Source organism: Typopeltis vanoorti, chromosome 18, assembly GCF_054136105.1.
Source record: "Typopeltis vanoorti isolate ZY-2024b chromosome 18, IOZ_Tvanoo_1.0, whole genome shotgun sequence".
In the NCBI taxonomy this organism is placed as follows: Eukaryota; Metazoa; Arthropoda; class Arachnida; order Uropygi; family Thelyphonidae; genus Typopeltis; species Typopeltis vanoorti.
Genome location: NC_143566.1, coordinates 68,540,400 through 68,554,775, shown reverse-complemented (window position 1 = coordinate 68,554,775; position 14,376 = coordinate 68,540,400). Strand labels below are relative to the sequence as shown.

The 14,376-nt window shown below is 33.9% G+C and overlaps 2 protein-coding genes across 4 annotated transcripts in view; one reads left to right on the top strand and one right to left on the bottom strand.

Annotated features, from left to right (window-relative positions):
• Trs31 (trafficking protein particle complex subunit 31) overlaps nucleotides 1–10,678 on the bottom strand; it is a 331,260-nt gene extending 320,582 nt beyond the window's left edge. Inside the window, exon 1 of the mRNA XM_090408257.1 lies at nucleotides 10,575–10,678. Within this exon, the coding sequence (XP_090264383.1) occupies nucleotides 10,575–10,641 (67 nt within the window). The 5' untranslated portion in view covers nucleotides 10,642–10,678. The remainder of the gene's footprint in view (nucleotides 1–10,574) is intronic.
• LOC150096746 (uncharacterized) overlaps nucleotides 1–14,376 on the top strand; it is a 128,780-nt gene that overhangs the window by 33,298 nt on the left and 81,106 nt on the right. The window contains exon 1 of one of the 3 annotated variants that reach the window (XM_090408249.1): nucleotides 13,132–13,350. The exons of the other annotated variants lie outside the window; for them this stretch is intronic. Within the exon in view, the coding sequence (XP_090264375.1) occupies nucleotides 13,345–13,350 (6 nt within the window). The 5' untranslated portion in view covers nucleotides 13,132–13,344. Of the gene's footprint in view, nucleotides 1–13,131; nucleotides 13,351–14,376 lie in introns of those variants that run through there. 3 annotated transcript variants of the gene reach the window in all.

Sequence of the window (14,376 nt, the reverse complement as noted above, 5' to 3'; positions counted from 1 at the left end):
ATTTCCTAAATAATATGAAAAAGTGAAAGTAAGTACTTTATTTGTACGTGCTCAGTTGATCAACTATTTACATTTCATAATAATTATGACGCGATAAATGTAATAATGCTAAAAATTCTGCGCACAGAAAAAACTTATCCGTAAAACTTTTGCAGTACTCCTGTTATATAATGCTTAATCATCTACTGAAATGCTTACGAGTTAAAACATTTAACTACTTCAAGTGATTACTAATTAAGTATTATGCAATCGCTTTATGTAGTTTATGTATTATGTAGTTTACGTGTTGGATTTGCTTGTCCATGGCTAATAATCAATCATCTGAATGCGTAACGCAAAAGTAAAAAATTACTCGTTTATATCCATCAAATATCCATATCTTGAAATGCATAGTTGATCTTATGACACTGATTTGTCAGGCAAGTTCAAAATTTGTTTTTATTTTAACAGGATGAAAAGTTTGCCTTACAGTATTAAATTTAAAAAAAAATCAAAACCTTAAATTAGAGATGCCCTTGAGTTTAAAGTTTCAGGCAATACATCAAATTCAGCCTAAAACTGTCTTGTGCTGTTTATAATTATATGCAAAAAAAACTAAACTAGTTCCAACACAGAATAATTATTACAAATGATTTTGCAGTAATTCATTCCAAATGTCATTATTTATGCAGAAACACACGCGCGCGCGCACACACACACACGCACACACACACACAAATAAAAGAGCCAATCTAAACTTGCCTATTTTTTTATTCTTTGTGGTTTATTATCGAAGGTGAGTTAGCCGATCTCATACGGAAGTAGCAGGGTTTTTTCTCCCGGAAACTCGGGTTTTTCATCCCGCATACAGACAAATCGGCCCTTCAGAACACACGCAATTTACAGACAAAAAATACTAGTTGTGGTAGTGGTGGAGGTGGGCGGTAGATGGCGTTGATGGAGATGATTCGTAGTAGAGGTTTGGTGTAGTAGTTGAGACAGTTGTAGGTGTCCTCCCGTAATGAGTCTTCGGACTCCTTGGAGGTGTCACGAATAATAAAAATAATAATAATCAATAATCTTATAAATCTACTTACTATACGTCCACCTTTCTCAACCTTTTAAATGAAAGGTTGTGCATTCTTAAATAAATATGCTCTGCAAAAAGAGTCATCAATAATCGGATCTAAGAGTGTACTGAAACACACTATACAAAATCCTACGACTTACATGAGATAAAAACTCCTACTAGGTTTATTAATGAGATCTTTGCAAACAAAAATCGTAAAATACAAAAACGGTCGAAACCGACAAACAACCGAGTTATCGGTCCATACTACAGAAACGAAACACAAATCTCGAATTGAATCCGATGTATTCACTGGATTCGTTGATCTAATTCCTCTTCCATTGTCCCCATTGCAATGTGAAATACCAACTGTATAGCTCTTGCAGAATTTTTTTTTTTTTTCCCCAACAAGGCCTTTCTAACATTACATAAATTTCTGTGTACTACAAAATAGTTTTACTTGACAACTAAGACAAGATGACATAATTTTTGTATGACAACAGTAGCTTATACTTGCGCACGTCGAGTCCATATTATCCCTTCGTCTTCTAGAAAGTATAGTGAATTGAATATCATTGGCATAGCAAACTACCGTTATACTGTTTGTATTGTTTTCTTATGTAAATCATGCCATAAAAAATCAAAACGGGCATCTTCGCAACAACCCATTGTCTTGTTCTTAATGTTATTTTCTGTATTAAAGATCTAGTAAATTAATGCAACTTTAGTACCTTTTCACTCACCAAAGGGAAAAAGGGAATTAACTTATGCAGCGGGCAACTTGCAGGCTACGCGTGTTCCTAATCCTAACTGGTAATATATGTGTTTAATCGTGAGTATTCAGCGGTCGATATTTCTGGACCAGTTGAAAAAGTTTTTCTAGGCGGCAACTACAGTAGAATCGAACATTAGGCCTTTCTTCCGTTGATGGGAGTAATCACGAGACTACACAGTCACGCATAGATAAATAATAATCGTAATAAAGGCTTAAGATTCGATTTTTATTTAAAAATAAATGCGAATTTTTTAAGTATCCCTTGTTAAGAAAACTTAGAGTAGAAAAGTCAAGAAAATTCATAAACACTGTACAAGAAGGGGAGCAAGTATACTCACTCCGTAAACGTAATACTTTGAACTTGAAGCGCCCCGCAGAGCAGTTGGAAGAACCACGGTACATTGCGCCCTTCGAATGGAAAAGAACTGAGTTCGATTCTCGTCGTGACGAGAGGTATCATTATATGGGCTTCTTCGAATGAAAGTGAGTTAGCCGATCTCATAAGGTAGTAAGGTTTTTTCTCCCGGAAACTCAGGTTTTTTTCATCCCGCATACAGGAAAATCAGCTATAAGAACACACACAATTTACAGACAATATACTAGTGGTGATGGGTGATAGATGGCGCTTCGTGTTGATAGTAGTGTCATGTAGTGGGAAGATCAAGTAAGGGAGACGGTGAGTTATAGTTGAGTAGTGTACCCTTCTACGATGAGTCTTTGGGCACCTTGGAGGTGTCACGGAATAATAATAATAATAATAATAATAATAATAATAATAATAATAATAATAATAATAATAATAATAATAATAATAAAGATTCTTTACTATGAATTTTTTTTGAGGCCTGTGTAGCTCAGTGGAAGTGGCGCTTGCGTCCTCTGTGCTTGGTCGCTTGAAGTCAGACTTAAGTTCAAGTCTAGTCGCCGACTGGAGGAACTTTTTCTAAGCCTTTCTTCGACCGATTTCCGAGTTAGTCGATCTCTGGCACGGGCAAGCGGGTTTTTCCTCCCGGAAACTCTGTTTTTTTATCCCGTAAACTCAAGAAAATCGACCGTAGTACCCACATTATTTCAGACAGTAAAATATCTTATTTGGGTTAGGTACCAAGAGATGGCAGAACTTGTTTGCCAGTCTCTTCATCGGCGGCTGCTATAATTAGTGATAGACATGGGCCAGCTATCGCTGATTGCCTACCGATGGAGATTGAACTGCCCACTCAGTCTCCGAAAGCTAGATAGAGTATAAAGGCCTCGCCTACTCCCTATAAAGGGAATAAAAGGCGTTAGCTGATTTTTTTTTTTTTTTTTACTATGAATTTTGGAAAGAGAGAGAGAGTGATTACAAGGTTTCGTCGTGATGGTTAAATACAGACGGATAAACCTGACTTCTGAAACAGTTAGAAAGAGTTCTGCGAGAGTCAATGAAATCTTAATAAAAAAAAAGGAAATATAATTTCAGTTCATCCATCTTTTATGTAGTGCAGTGTTAACGCAAGCCAAAATCGTACGCGATCGACATAGTTCTATAAAAATATTTATTGTGTTATATAGGAATATACAACTTGTTATGTAAAACAGAAACTTCGATGTTTTAGGATGCTGTACTTTAATAAAAATGCTTCCTATCAGTGGCGTACCCAGAGGTGGGGGCCAAGGGACCCTTCCCCCCAAAGAAATATAAAAAAAAACAACATTAGAAAATTTTCAAAAAATTTTTTTGTAATTAAAATTCATTTTTTTAATTTATGTTGTGTCGTGTCTTCTATTTCTATTCTACTTATGAATTAGTGATCATTGCAGATGTTCAGTCATAGGTCGTATGCGATGCGTAGTGTGTATTCTCAAATCGTCTACTAAACTCGACACCCCCTCTCAAGATTAAATCCTAAGTGCGCCACTTCCTTTAAGATTCGTACAAGACTTTTCGTCTTGCATTAATACGAATGTTCGTTACGAATCAGTTACATTATTACTGATTACTTATTAATAAAACGGCATTACTGAAAAATCCAGAGGAAAGTGTATTTTTCCCTAGGAATAATGCAGAGCTGGCTTATTGTTTCTTGGTGCACTTTCAAGAATGTTCCCTCGAGATTTACTTCTTTTTATTTGTCCACCAACGCAGATGATACGTAAGCTGGGCTTCTTAGCATTTCATTCATTTTACTAATATTACTACTAATACCTGAGAGGGTAAAAATACAGCTTTTCTTTGCGAAGACAAATGTATACTAAATACGTAAGGAAATGTTGGCAGACAGTCATACATACATTATCACAACAGCTGCGTTCTAAACATAATTGTATTCTGCCCGATTTTGTCATTAAAATTATTTAAGTAAAACAACTTAATAAATTTTAAGCCATCCTAAATCGGCGGCCTGATTGTCCGAGCGGATTGCGCTTCTATCCTCAATCAACAGATCCGGGTTCGAATTTCTTCCCCTGTGGACACGGTTGTTTGTGAATGCCTTTAGATAATAGATGAATTTCATCGCCCGGTGTGGCAGCACTAACTTGCTTACTGGAAGTCTGAAGTGACTTGAAAAAAAGTTCTGTGTTTGGTCTGAAGTTCAGTGGATCCGGTTCTAGTCCCATTAGCCCACCCATGATACTATGTACGATTGATTTACAACCTTTCGTGGTTAAGCCTCGCATTAATCAAATTTATTAAATTTGATTTAGGACGGAATTATTATAATTTGAATCGTTTCTCAGATAAAAATTGTCAAATTATAAAAAAGAGGAAAACATCGTTTTAAGTTGTTTTGCTAATAAAAATCGAATTATGAACACACACACACACACGCACACAGGAATTCGAACTCTTCGACTTAAGACTATTTTAACAACGAAAATTGCTATAATGAAGCGAAATAAACTGCTTAAAAAGTTTTGTTTGGTCTCTAGAGTAGATTTCAGGATTAGCTAACCTTTAACTCAATGCACCAATATGTACTATAGATTAACAAATTTTCTTGAGTAGGATTTACGTAAAAAAAAAAAAAAAAACATTCTGGACCTACAGTTAGTTTAAAATGTCTTACTACAGAAAGGCACATCCAACATGACTAAATGTACACCGCAAGTGGCTACCTCTTTTGATTACTGTATTTTTGACTGTGGCTGAAACCAAAATTAAAAATTCATTTTTCAAATTTTAATATATCCTACTAGACACTAAATTTCATTCAGCTGGTTAAAGATTATTATATCATTTTCGTTCGTTTTGCAAAATTTCTAAGACTGCTTCAAGTGAAATCAAAATTGAAGCACACAAACATTTTCGTGTTTGTATCTTAAATCCCAAATCTTATTAAATTCATTCATCAGAGAGAAGTCACTGCGGTAACTACTTTGGACACGTTTTTCCACTTTGCGCCCATTCCTCAACAAGCAAATATCCGATTGACAAAAATTGAAATACCCGACAAAATTTTTGAAGTGCTTCCAATACCAAATCCGAATAAAATTCGTAGAGCAAGAATTCCGAAATAATTTGCATAGGGACAGACAAAATGAATACTGTACTTACATGTTATGGCATCTTTGTAAATGCACTTAAAAACATATATGTCCGAAGGCTCCCTAAATGTCAGGTTTTCAAGAGCCTTCCTTTACATTTGAAGTGTTCAGTCAGTAGAGACGACAAGGCTTTTCAACTGACTGTGAATCATAGTCGATCTCGCACGGAAGTGACAGCAATATTTTATTGCGCAAATCAAGCAAACCTTCCAGAAGAAACAAGCAATTAACAAACATAATATAGCCTTAATTCGAAAAAATTCAATAACCCGATCTTTGAAGTGCAGTTTAAAAATCTCATTAAAACAAGTCTTGAAACAAGGATGAGTGGAAACAAGACTTGGAGTTAGTATAAATGTCACTTTATCAGTATAATGTGCCACAATACTTAACATAAAGAAAATAAAATTTGTAATAATGCCAGTCCTGTAAGGGTACAGTGTTTCGTTATTAATAAACTAAAATGCAACTGACATTGTACTATAAACAGGCAAATATATTTTTTAACCCACACCTACTGAAATATTTAAAAACTTGTATTATTAACTGTGAATGGGTTAAGATTAGTCGAGCATCCTTCATGAGAGACAGTCTCTAATGGTATTATTTCGGACAATTTCAGTCAGCTTCCAAAAATGTAATTTTACAAAGATCCAAACCTCGGTGAATTTCAAATTCACAGCAAGTCGGCAACAAAATTAACGTTTCATTTACCGAAATATAAGTAGTAATCCAAACCGCCAATGCGGATCAAACTTGAATTTCGTTGTAGCTTCATTCACGCACACTAAAGTTCGGAATATGCACTTAAAAAGTAAATCCACTGCGCCCTGTGGCCATAAAGAAGCCTTTCACAGTGATCAGATAATCAATTATCCCATTACAATTCACTGCCTATTGAATTGAATGTATTCGATTCCAAACAGCATTTATTTCAGCATCATTTTAATATTTTATTCATTATCTTCTTGTGCCTCTTCTGATATATATATCAGAAGTTTTTTTCTGTTATATATATATATATATATGACAGGGAAAAAAAGTATGGACGTAGGCGCAACGGTTGAAACAACATCCTCCATTTGCTTTCACACATTCGGTCTTGGCATGCATTCAAGTGCAACTTTAGCATTCGTTGTGTAATTCAATGGCGGCTCTGTCATAATATTCGACATGCAGTTCATGAAGTTCAATTTTTTCAAGGAAACTTGGCTTCTGATGTCCAACATTGAACTTTGTGGCCGTTTGCCAAGATCTTCAGCTTTTACAGAACTCAATGCATGGTGGTCCTTAAGTACCTAAAGTTGCACTTTTGCATTTATGTTTAACTTAATATCATAAAGTTTCTGTTACTCTAAGTAACAAAAGAAATTGGATTGTGAAAGGTCTCAGGTTGCTAATCTAAAATTACATGAACTTTAGAATAATATGCCATCATTATTTTAACCAACTGACTTCATTAAGTGAGAGATGTTCAATCCAAACCCGATCGTGGGAGGGAATTCAATCCTACACGCTACGCTATTTACTATCCAGGAATTCACATTTTTCTTCATAAAATTTCTGTTACCTTCAAATGTAAACCCGTTTTATATAAACATTAAGTTCATATAAAACAGGTTTGGATATACAAAATTTTCGGTTGCTTCGAATTATCAATGAGAGGTAACTAAAATCATGGGATGTATATATGTTATATATAATCAATCTCGCTTCCATCAGAGAAATTTAGAAAAAAAAAAGTTTAATATTTTTGTATTCTTTGGCTGGTTAATATTACTCCAAGACCAAGGGCAAGATATATGATATAAAAGTGTACTATGTCAGTTGATTGTTGATTTCGTCCTTGGCTTGTGGGTTTTTCAAGAAGGAAGGGCAAGGAGAGCCCACATTTCTGGGTTGAAAAATTCTGCCATCTCTTTAAATATGAGATAACAAGATTCCAATCCGAGTATTCTGGAATAAGGAAATTATTTCCTTTTCATTTCTTCAATGGGCATTCTGAAGAAAATGAGATTTAATTAAAGTAATAATCCTTTCAAGATTTTCGATAATAATTCTGATTTCGCAGAGAGGAATATAAAAAATATCCAGACGAATGCAGGTAATCCAATGCTGACTCTTGACGTTGAAAAAAAAATTTGCTGGTTTGGTTGGCGGAGGAAGGGGATAGCGTACCAGGGTAGGAATCCCATGGTGGAATGGATGTTTGTGAATCTTTAAGTAGTGCATGATTTTCGTCGTCTGGTATGAAACCACCACCACCATTGCTGTTTATTAGAATTCAGAAGTGAACTGAAAATGTTTTGTCTCTAGAACAAGATTTCCAGATTATGTAATACATCACACACACACACACACACACACACACGCACGCACGCACGCACGCACGCAGTATTAATATTATAAGTTCCAGCCTTTAGTGGGTGAGATTTACATTAAAAAAAATGGGCTCAGCTGGTCATAGCCAATGCATGTTTATTACAATGGCTGTGAATTCGAATCCCACATTAAGCATGGATGTATATAAACGCTTTTTTTTTTTTTTTTTTTTTTTTGGAAAAAGCCTGCACTTTTTAAGATTATAAGATTTGTTTAAAAAAATTCATCACATGGAAAAATAATCTAACCTTCAGGCTTAAGCAATAAATAAAGAGTATGCTTCAGGAGATACTTATGGTGAGGGAGTGGGGGGGGGGGAGATGAAATGAGGCCAAGATTATTCTGTAGAAGCACCATCAACTGGAGAAAGAATTATTAATAACATCAGACTACTTTATGAACACTTTAAGGTTGGGTATTACTAGAGCATTCACAGGAAACACTAGAAAGATTGCATCTGTTTTGATGCTTTCTCAAAAAATATATATAAAAAATAATAAATGAAAGTTCTTGTTTGAAGTATGGTTGATGAAAATCCAAGAATCAACACGGCATGAAGCAAAAATAGAAAAATAAAAACTTAAGATAAAACATGTGAAAGGCGATACTGGCAGTATGCCAAAATGATTCTATTCTAAGAGCATCAACAAACTTGTTTCACATAGAACTGATCATCTGTGCTGGTACAGTGGGAGAATCTATACGAGAGAGAGAGAGAGAGAGAGAGAGAGAGAACTGTCGTAGATGGCCCTCTTGTTTATTCTACTTTGCTACTATTTGTGGAATAATCCCAAGAAAATATTTAGATAATTAAATGCATCTGCGTTTCCCCTTCCCCCCCCCCTTCACAAATCATAAAAATACAGAAATCCTAAAAAGAGAAAAATGGAAGATGGTAGATCTGTGGACCTAAGTTCTTATACGGACAAAACATGTGCATTAGGAAAAGTTGATAAAATATACCAAACGTGGAGAAAATAAAGGAACAAAAAAAATTGAAAGGAACTTTTCGGCTTAGTTAATCTTTTCAATTTCCCTTTTTATTGAACATCCATACTGTAATAAAATCTTGATGTCGCCCCTCAAGTAAAATAACAACAAAAAGCAGACGATTTTAATTCAGTTGATTAAAATGTAATATTTACTTCATTACATGAAGGAAATTCATTCTAGATAAATTATAAGAAAATGAGTAAAATACAATACAATACAAAAAAAAAAAAAAAAGTGTATACTGTGAACAAATATCGAATGATTCTATTCGATATTTTATTGTCAGGGGCTCGGCTGCGATCAGTCTCTGAGCCAAAAAATTCCTTCCTACGACATTTTATATGCACTACAGAAATATTTTAAGAAAAACAATTTCTTATATTTTTTCATATTTCGAATACTGGCAGGTGTAATCATTCAATTTTATTACGCCCACACCAAAATGACAAGATCTAAAACGGTACACGAAACACAATCATTTCATTTATATCATTGTTTCGTTTAACTAATGTGACATGTATAATTTATTTCATTTTATTTCTACATATCATATTACATTAAGTATTACTTGAGGCCATAATTAAAAATTTAGCATTAGTTGCCAACTAAGAATCAAGGTCGCATTTGTGAAAATAGTACAAAGCAGAGAAGATAAAGAGTTTTGTGCGATTTATTTATTTATTATTATTTTCAGTTACTTAGAGCCTAACGGAAACTTAAAAATGAGCCAGTCTGTGCACTAGTATGTGTGAAAGGATAACATAATGTCAATCTCAGTTCGTCTCTCCTCACAAGACTTCGCAATATTCTTGCCCTATGGTCAAACGGTCCCTTTAGTAAAGTCTATAGCAAAATTACTTTACTGGAAGAATAACTACCGAAGTTTATAATGTTTTTTTTTTTTTTTGGGGGGGGGATCAATTTCTTCCTTGGTAAACAGTCATAAATTGAAATATCATAAGCACCCTACAAGAACGGTTGAAAAAATATTTTTAATTAGAGAGTGTAAATTTAGCTTATTTTTTATATTTTTAACAAAATTATTTTTTCCTATTTCGATAAAACATTGATGTTTAGTGAGCATGCGACAAGAACGGGACACTGGGAATATACGACAGGAAAGGCAGTCGTAAATCTATTCCGTACTTGGAACTGATCGTGGCTTGCTACACACAAAGAAAAAGGGTATATAGAACCTTGTGGCCGAGAGCAATACAGAATTGTTATTTAAGCTGATAGCGAAGTCCAAAAATGTCAACAGTAATTCACTGCTTTCATTTTCATCGTGAAAAGAGACAAAAACATGTTGATAAATATTTTAGGTTTTAAGAACGACCAAATCTTTTCAGCTTTAGTCTTTCGTAAATCATAAACATTTTTGTTTACGTACAATATTTTATAATACACAATGCAAACGCAAGTTCGTGGTAACATTCACACAGCACGTATAACCTTCCTAAAGCTGAGTGTTTTATTTAAAAAAAGATTATTCAAAAGTGAACAACAGATTTGGTTTATTTACCGTCGATATAAATTTATGAACTAAGTCGCTCTCTTGTTGGAACGATTTTTTTTTTTTTTAATTAATAACGAACTTATTCTTTACTCGGTTTAATCGGACTCCTTGGAGGTGTCACGAATAATAATAATAATAATAATAATAATAATAATAATAATAATCTTCTCATTACAGTATTTAGCTTAGCTTACATAAATTCGTGCATCTCAATATATTTAACTAAAAATAATGTTTTGTTTCTGGTTTAATCTTTTAATCTAAGTTGCTCTTCCAAAACAGGTGAATACTATGCTCAAAACATTAACTACGGCCAAATTAATTAATAAACTTACCTGTTATTGTTGCCTTCATTTTAAAAGTATGGGGGAAAAAATCACGTCTTCGTTGCATATGAGCCATCTTTATGGTTGAATTGCGTTGACATACTGTATTTTCGTATTTCTTGCTTGAATAAGGAAAAAAAAAATCCAGTACACATTTGAGGGAAAAAAAATGAGCGAAAAATGGTATTCGGAACAATAAAGAATAAAATAGTGAATGCACTTATTCAAAACAAAACAACTTTTCGTTAGAATTTAAAACCATAGATCCATGAATAAATAAATATTATTAGTGCAATGTAAAAATTGAGTTTCCCCATCTACGTTAAGTAATACGATTTAGTACTCTGGAATTAGGATTCAGTTTTGGTTCTAATTGTATATTTAAAAAAATGCTTTTTACTTTGGTTTTTCCATGCCTTAAAAACAAGACACTGTTGTAATCATTTTTAAAAACTCAATTATTTAAAATTAAAAAAAAAATATATATATATATATATATATATATATATATATATAGCATCGATGACAACTTAATAAAAAAAAAATACAGATGGTAATCAATGAATTTAAAAAATGTAAGAAACTGTAAATAATAAATATATTATTATGTGGGCGTGCTTCTTAAAATTAGAATTTTAAAGTTCTAAATTCTGAATTTGGAATTAGATCAGTACAAAAGTGTGTCCAGCCATTTCATTCCTCCCCCATCGGACAATTTGCAGGGACACCAAGGAACAAAACATGTCGAAATTATATATTGCAATAACCTCTTTGGTTGTTTTGAATTTAATAAAAATTCGGTAAATGGGAATACGTCTATGTGGTTTGATTATGCAGTGGTGTAGCTAGAGCTTTGGCAGCACAGGAAGGTCCCTGAGTTTGCCGCGCCTCTCAATACACGCCAAAAATACTACAAAAAGTCAAAACGACGTATAGGGAAAGAAATTAAAACGCTATGTTTATTTTTGAAGTAAAACTTTATTTTCAACATTCTAAAATGTTATTTTTCTTGCTTTTCTGTTAGCAGAATCGCCGATGACATTGGCGAAGTCTATTTCATAGTAATATAGGTCATTCTTAATCAATTTTATTTAGAAAAAACTCCTCTCACAACTAGCAACACTTACAGCAATGGTGAGGAAAATTCGCTGTAGTATTACAATAGTTGGAACTGAGTTCTCGAGACTGTATTTTAGAATTAACTGCAAAAGTTCAAACTGTTCAAAGTGCCTCCCGGGGCGGACTGCCCCCTCCAGCTACGCTTCTGTGATTATGGTTTGAATTAGATTGTTTTTATTGCAAAAAGGACGAAAATCCAACTCCTGAATAATTTCAAACTGTATTGTACAATTATTAGAGGTTGCTAAGCCTTTGTTTATTTAGTCATATATGAAGACGTTGTAGTGCTATAGTGCAGTTATAATATTTATTCTTAAACAGTTTCGGGCTATATTCTGTTTCTATCGACAAAACGATTTCAAATGATAACGTTTCTGTTCCCTTCCCTCCCTTATCCTTGGACCATTACTTTGGCAAAATTGTGTGATAACGAAGTGTCAGCATATAAAGAAAATGCTCTTACGTAACTCAAGTTTTGATTGAGATAATTTTCTTATTTGTTTATACCAAACTAGGGGGCTCCGCCCCCTGACGCCTACGGCGCCCAAACTCCCCGGGTTCCGGACTGGTAGGCCGGTTCTCCTTGAATTCCGATGACTCGAATTTTGAAGACTCGATACTCAGAGTAGCCCCTGAGTTTCAAAACGTTTCAAATAACTTGACAAAAACGTTACACAAAAACATTACAGCCTACATCCGTTTCAAGCCGACGTCACATCCGTTTCCAATTTCAGCTTATCATTTTATAGTATAGAGTAGATATATACAAATGCTATTTGCACATTGAAACTTTAAAAGTTTTGAAGGTAATCAAGAGACTTACGAAACTACAAATTCTTAGTATTGCATTATTTATTTATACACGAGTGTGCTTAAGACTCGCTTATTTGCCTTTTCAGTGCGTAATAAAACCCTTAATGAAGTACTAACAAGAATCTATAATAAAATCCTACTAATACACGTATTTTTAAATGTATAAGCAATGCATCTGTAAGCTCTCTTAACGTTCAAACTTTGAACTTCAAAGTTTCAATATGGAAATATTGTTTACTCATTATTTGTCTACGCGATATAATATATTTATTTATTTATTATTTATCCTTCGACTTTCTTATCCTTCTTTCCTTTCAATAAATAGAGAAAGTGTTTCGAAAAACGATATTGAATGTGCTGACTGACTGTCATGTAGAATAGAAATAGAATATGTCAAATAGAAAGTATTAAAGAAGACATTTAAAGAATGCATGCACAAGTTAAAATGCTTTGATTCTGCTGTATTATTAGTCTTCGGAATCCGTTACACCTTTTCGTTTATGTTGTTAATGTCTATCTGCACATGACTTGCACTAAATCACGAGTATTATATTTGTTTATTTATGTTTCCCCAGTACATTCATTGTGTTTCTTTTCTCTGACGTCAGTCAACATGTACATCTTCATACATTGCTCGGCTGCTGGAATACTACCTGACAGTGGTAGTTCAAGCATCTTGAATTTGAAGAATCACTTTCTTTGGAATTGTTTTCTATGATGACGAAACTTCTTGTGAAATCACTTAATATTAAAGTCGTTTTAGCGATGTGATATTTGAGCTTAGTAACTCTAACTGTTTGGAGAGAATAAGGAATTATTTCAAAGGTTTTTTAGAGTGCATATCGTCATGCAGGTATGTAAATAGTAGTATATGTGAAACATTGATTTGAGGTATTAGAAATGCAACAAATTAAAAAAAAAAAAAGCAGTATATTTAAATTAAATGAAAGTAATATATAACTAATGTACTAAATTATTCAAATTGTTAAGACTACAATAATGTGAGGGAAAAGTTTTTATTTAAGTGGACTAATAACTAACTAGGATTTTAGTATAGCCGAAACTTGAAAAAAGGCTTGGCCTGGATTTTATTAGACCTGCCATACTTAAAAATCAGTCGGTCTTCTATGACGATCTGCGTGTGTGCCACACACACACACACAGATCGTCATGCTTTCAAGTCAATTCGTGCCGATGCAGCTTACTGGTTCGCTAGTCTCAGCGAATGCAAAAACTCGATAAAATACAATTATTAGTATTCCCACTTATGAGGAGTGGTTTTTAGCAAGAGACAAGTAGCAAAGAGAGGGGTAGAGTTAAAGAAATCGAATATGGTTTGCTACTAGACTATCTTGGCTTTTACATATGGTGGGATACAAACATTCAGAATGCCACAGTCGTAACAAAACTTACTTCTTTTTTCTTTTTTTTTTACCAATAGGAGTAATTTTGTTGTGAGCACCAAAGTGGAGAGAGATGTATGCGAGGACTAGTTGTTGATGATTATGGTGTAATATTGAATACGCACGACTTGGTGAACTGTGTTACGCAACCACAAAAAAAAGAACAACTCTTTATTTAACAAGAAGCTGGCTTTCTATATAGCGCCGGCTTTCTATATAGCGCCAGCTTTCTTGTGATCAGTCAACGTACTGCATCGAGATCCCAGTTCGTAAGGCCCATTAAAAAATCACGAATTGATTTTTAAAATATAGCTACAACTTTCTTTGTGAGTATATATAGCAATGGTGCATAGGAATATCGCCTATTAACATGCAGAATATACTTTGCCACTCAGTATTCGCAGGCAGAACTATTGATGCCACTGAAACATAATGTGGTATACATAGTCTGCTTCTGGGTCGGAAACAGACTCATT